General features: G+C 48.8%; 4 protein-coding genes across 4 annotated transcripts; all 4 read left to right on the forward strand.

The window, feature by feature from the left end:
- Positions 1 to 1,333: 1,333 nt before the first annotated feature.
- On the forward strand, positions 1,334 to 1,534 carry H310_11113 (hypothetical protein; the record flags this gene model as incomplete). Its single annotated transcript, XM_008877668.1, has 1 exon — positions 1,334 to 1,534. One exon carries the CDS (start codon positions 1,334 to 1,336, stop codon positions 1,532 to 1,534), a length of 201 nt encoding a protein of 66 aa, XP_008875890.1.
- Positions 1,535 to 2,147: 613 nt separating this feature from the next.
- H310_11114 (hypothetical protein) lies at positions 2,148 to 2,462 on the forward strand (the record flags this gene model as incomplete). The annotated part of the gene is made up of 1 exon (XM_008877669.1): positions 2,148 to 2,462. The coding sequence occupies one exon, from the start codon at positions 2,148 to 2,150 to the stop codon at positions 2,460 to 2,462; it is 315 nt and encodes a 104-aa protein (XP_008875891.1).
- Positions 2,463 to 2,464: 2 nt separating this feature from the next.
- Positions 2,465 to 2,983, forward strand: H310_11115 (hypothetical protein; the record flags this gene model as incomplete). Its single annotated transcript, XM_008877670.1, has 1 exon — positions 2,465 to 2,983. The coding sequence occupies one exon, from the start codon at positions 2,465 to 2,467 to the stop codon at positions 2,981 to 2,983; it is 519 nt and encodes a 172-aa protein (XP_008875892.1).
- Positions 2,984 to 3,133: 150 nt separating this feature from the next.
- Positions 3,134 to 3,499, forward strand: H310_11116 (hypothetical protein; the record flags this gene model as incomplete). The annotated part of the gene is made up of 1 exon (XM_008877671.1): positions 3,134 to 3,499. One exon carries the CDS (start codon positions 3,134 to 3,136, stop codon positions 3,497 to 3,499), a length of 366 nt encoding a protein of 121 aa, XP_008875893.1.
- Between the last annotated feature and the right edge of the window lie 1,332 nt (positions 3,500 to 4,831).

Below are 4,831 nucleotides of genomic sequence, written 5' to 3' on the forward strand. Positions count from 1 at the left end.
GCTTGAGCGGGGTGTTACTGGAATTGGAGTGTCTAATCAACCTCCAAATAGTTCAGACTTCAATGTTTTAGACGTAGGGTACTATAACTCCATTCAAAGCCTGCAAAGTCGGAAGTGTACTCGAACAGTTGAAGAGCTTATCGACGCTGTGAAGAGCACCTTTCATTAGTTGCCTCGTGACAATTTGTCCCTTGCAAAAGGTCATGGAAAAGACATATCCTTGCAAAAGGTCATGGAAAAGACACTTGAACACATGGGCAGGAACAATTACAAGATGCCGCATATGCATAATGATGCAACCATCACGGACTTAAGTAGGTTTTGCAATAAAAAAAATTGTCAATTTATTGCTGTCTTTGATTCATGCAATGTCAGAGTTCAATAGAAACTTCAAGATATTTTTGACCTCCTCCTCATACTTTAATCAAGACAAATAATGTTACTCTTTTGAGTAGTACAAACTTCTGAAAACCAAAAATACTTCGACAATGAAATATATTTTCAAGTGAAGTGACAAGCTACTTACACTACTAGAGTCCGTGGCAGCCCATTTTCAATAGAGCAAGTGATGGTTTCACATGGCATGTCCTCCCAGGCTTCAATGGTGCGCTTAACCATAGCTATGCGTATTTCGGCTGCAAATACAATCGGCTTTTCGTGAAGCCACTTGCAACGAAGCTTGCTCTTCAATACGCCTTCAAGTCAAAAACAAAAAGGCTGATCACAAACACCAGTATAAAGGAAATACCTATTGATACACTGGAAAAAAACGAATAAATCTATCAAATATAGAGAGATGGGGGTAAGACAAAATGCTAACTACAAAGTTCGATTCCCCTCGAATATATTGAGATAAATTGAAAGTGATCAACAATATGATCATTACTCATGGTAAAAATGCAAATACGCAAATATAGAGGGATATACGTGTCTCAGCCAACCAAAAAAAGAAGGTGTCCACTTCCATCGCTTTAAGAATACACACAAATCAAGCTGCTTCATGGTGCGCACCAACTTCACATCCTTGCTTGAGCGACTAAACGCTCAGAACGCCTCCGACCGTCTCTTCCTTGAAGTGAGCCTCACTGAGTTCGGTAGTGAGATCGATGAAGCCGAGCAAGGAATATCCGCATCCAATAATGGACAAAGCCATTGAAGACAACGGTCCCGAAGGCTTTCGCGTTTTGACCAACTTCAGTCCTAATGAATTTGTAACCATTTGGTCCGTTTCGAAACAACTTTGCCATCGCGGTGGAACGACGGCCGGAACAGAAAGTCCAAGACAACGCCAAATGATGCCTTCTTTATCACTATTGTCGCCTTGAAGCACTTCATGTCGTGGGAGAAGTACGCACTCGACTTTGGCATGAAAGCACCTACGATGGAGAAGATGGTCATGCGCGTCATCCGCACGGTCCAACCTGTCTTGTACGAGCATTTCGTCACCATGCCAACGATGACGGAACTTCGCGAAAGAGGCTGTGTGTTCCGTTCGTACCCGTACGCAACTACTGACCTGAAGTTCCAGCCATAAAACCGTCCGTCAGGAAGATATGGCGAGTAAAAGCACTACTTTAGCGGTAAGCACAAGTTGTACGGCCTTAAGATTGAGGCGTCGGTCTCAACTGAAGACATTTAGGTCGACATGAGTTCTCACGAACCGGGGTCTGTATCGGACATCACGATGTTCCGCGATCGCCTTAATGTCCACTTTGCAGCCCTACAAAAGTCTTGCAATGAGTCTTCTTCAATGACAACGGGGAACGGTTCCAATACAGTCAACGACACATGTTTGGGGACACCCAGTACTTCGAATATCTGACAGTGACGAAAGTCATTGGACGAAGTATTTCGAAATTGTTGGAGTTTGTGGCCAACCAGACAAGTGCAAGTCAAAGTTCAAGCTAAGCGTTTGACGCAATAGCGCAGTAGTTGTGTGTCTTCAGCGAGCCCCGGGTTGGAGTCCCGGGCGCGTCGAATTTTTTGTATTCTTGCAATTCTAAGTCAAGAGCTACGTCGGCACCAAGATTGTGCACGCTATCGTTCAGCAGGGCGGCCTGCAAGTCGGGCCACTGCTGTGCGTGTGGTATACCAACCACGCGCTCGATCAGTTTCTTGAAGACTTGGTCAAGGACGGCCTGCCCGTCATGTCGATTGTGCGAATGGGCGCCCGCTCCAAGTCGGAGGTGCTCCAAACTCGATCGTTGAATCTGTTGGAGCAAGCCAACCTCTCGTCCCAGCAAGAAAACTTTCGCTATGTCCAGCTACATCGGCAATGCCGCGATATCGAGACCTCGTTTTTAGACCAGCTCGGGACGACGTCTGGTGAACCGACTGTGCCATTGATGCAGTGGGTGCAAACGCATGTCCCTGACGAGTTTGCTTCGATCGTCGGGTCGGTCGACGACGACGGATTCGCCGCACAGGGCCAATGCAACAAGGACTACAAGGCGCGATGGTAAGCATGGAAGAAGGGCGAGACGAAACCCAACGCCGGTGGAATGTGGGCCATGAGCGCCAAGCAGCGCCGCGACCAGATTGCGACGTGGCGGGCAGCGTTGGAGCGTTTGATATGCGAAACATCTCTACTACGCTCGACGTGTATGAAAGGTGTGTCGCGGAGGCGGACCAAGTGAGCAATGCGCAATCGTTGCGCCTGTTGGGGACGGCCAAGGTGGTGGGCATAACAACGACGGGGGCAGCCAAGTACCACGCGCTCTTGCGCGCACTGGCTCCGACCATCGTCGTGTGCGATGAAGCAGGCGAGGTGCTTGAGGTCCATCTTCTGTTGTGCCTGACGTCGGCCACTCAGCACGTCATCCAGATTGGAGATCACAAGCAGCTGCGGCCGATCCTGAACGAGCACGTTCCCACTCACGTGGCGAAGCGAGGCTACGACTTGGACGTGTCGTTGTTTGAGCGGCTGTCCACGAGCGAAAGGACAGAGCGTCGAGCGATGCCACGGTTCCTGGCTCACTGGTGACGCTGCACGTCCAGCGGCGCATGCGGCCGGAAATATGCGACCTCATTCGGTGGACGCTGTACCAGGGCCAGTGAGACTGCCCGAACGTTGTCGAGTACCCCGCCACGACCCGCGGCTTCACCCACAACTTGTGGTTTATCGACCACGACCATGGCGATAATACCAACAACTTGTCGTGCAAGAATTCATTTCTTGCACGACGTGACGATTTTGACGCCGTATCTCGGCCAGCTCGTCTTGATTCGGAGCTACTTAACTGGGAAAAACTTTCGAGTGGCGCTCGAGGACAAGGACGTGGAAGCGATGCGTGCCGCCGACATGGACGACGACTACGAGTGCATGGTCGGCCCAGCGTCGAATGTCGCGGTCCAGTCGCTCCGGGAGATTGTACGGCTGTCGACGGTCGACAAATTTCAAGGGAACGAGTCGCTCCTCGTGTTTACCTCGACGGTGCGCAACAACGACAGCGGGCGCACGGGCTTTCTCAAAACATTCAACCGCGTGAGCCGTGCGTGAAGCGTGTGACGGTGTGTGGACGGGGTCGCTCCCCTGCGCTGCACCACCACCGTGACGGTATCAATGCCTTTTTGCAACCACTCGAACACAATGTCGTGTGCCGTTGCGCGCCACCTCCAGCGCGCCATATCTTAAAGTGACTGGGATCGATGCAATGACTACGAAGTGCCCGCGAATATTAAATGTTTTCGCGCCAAAATGAATTTTGGCCAATCATGTTAGGTTAGTACTTTATTTGAAATAATTGATTGGTTTTTATTTCCCATGTGTTAGGAAACTTCGGGCGTCCCTTAAAATCTGTAGCTGACTGTACTTCCCTTCGTCGTGGGCTGTGCACCCTCGACCGAGCTGACCTCGACCGCAACGCCAACATCTCCGACCGAGTTATCGGGGAGAACTTTTTTGGACGTGTTTGCCTTCTCTGGAAAATATCCAACGCATCGTACGTGTGGGGAACCAAGAGTTATGATGCCATCCAGCGTCTCAACTTTTCTTTGACCAACTTCCATCTTGCACTGATGCCACTACGTCAAGATGATCAGCATCAGTACCGCGCTGTGTTGGCTCGTTACCGTCACATGGTCGAAGAGAACAACACCAAGCGCGTTGCTGTCCAACGTCGTTACGCAGTTCGCCGCGCTGAGAGGTTGGCAAGTGAGTCTTTGCGGTCTGGTTTTGCCGCTCGGGTGTCCTTTTCTTCACCTACGTCGAACGCCTGCCGATAAGTATAATTCTATGTATTATACTTGTTATTCGTATACCCACAAAACCATTTGCATACAAATACCAAGTATAAATTGAGTCTTTATTTATTTGGTTCGTTCGGGACCATCTGATCAATTCAGGGAATTTGATTCGAGACCAAATACTTCAGCGGCAATTGATGACCTTGTATTCTTTGCAACCCACCATATAAGAGAGATCATCCTCACTTTGTAAATCCTTGCGTTTTTGATTTCGTGCGCTAGTGTCAACCTGATACGGTGAACCCCGAAAAAGCCGGAACCCCGAAAAAGCTGGCCACCACTCTAACATGAACTGTTCTACAAAATTCTACTACTCTGTTCCAGGAAAAGAGGTCGGTTTGTTTATCTTGATTAAAGCATAGATGACGGCTAGAAAATATCTTAAAGTTTGTATTGACCTTTGAGATTATATATTGCGCCACAAAAATATAATGACATTTTATTACATTCAAATGAGTACTCCTACTGTACTTGGGAATTCAAGCGTCGTTGAGGAATGCAAGTGCGTTCTCGTGCACGGTTGCATCGCATTTGACGTTGAATAATGTCAAGTCCTCAATCGTAGCATCCTTTCGCATGTGAGGGA

Source organism: Aphanomyces invadans (genome assembly GCF_000520115.1).
Source record: "Aphanomyces invadans strain NJM9701 unplaced genomic scaffold supercont1.29, whole genome shotgun sequence".
NCBI classification, from domain to species: Eukaryota; Oomycota; class Saprolegniomycetes; order Saprolegniales; family Verrucalvaceae; genus Aphanomyces; species Aphanomyces invadans.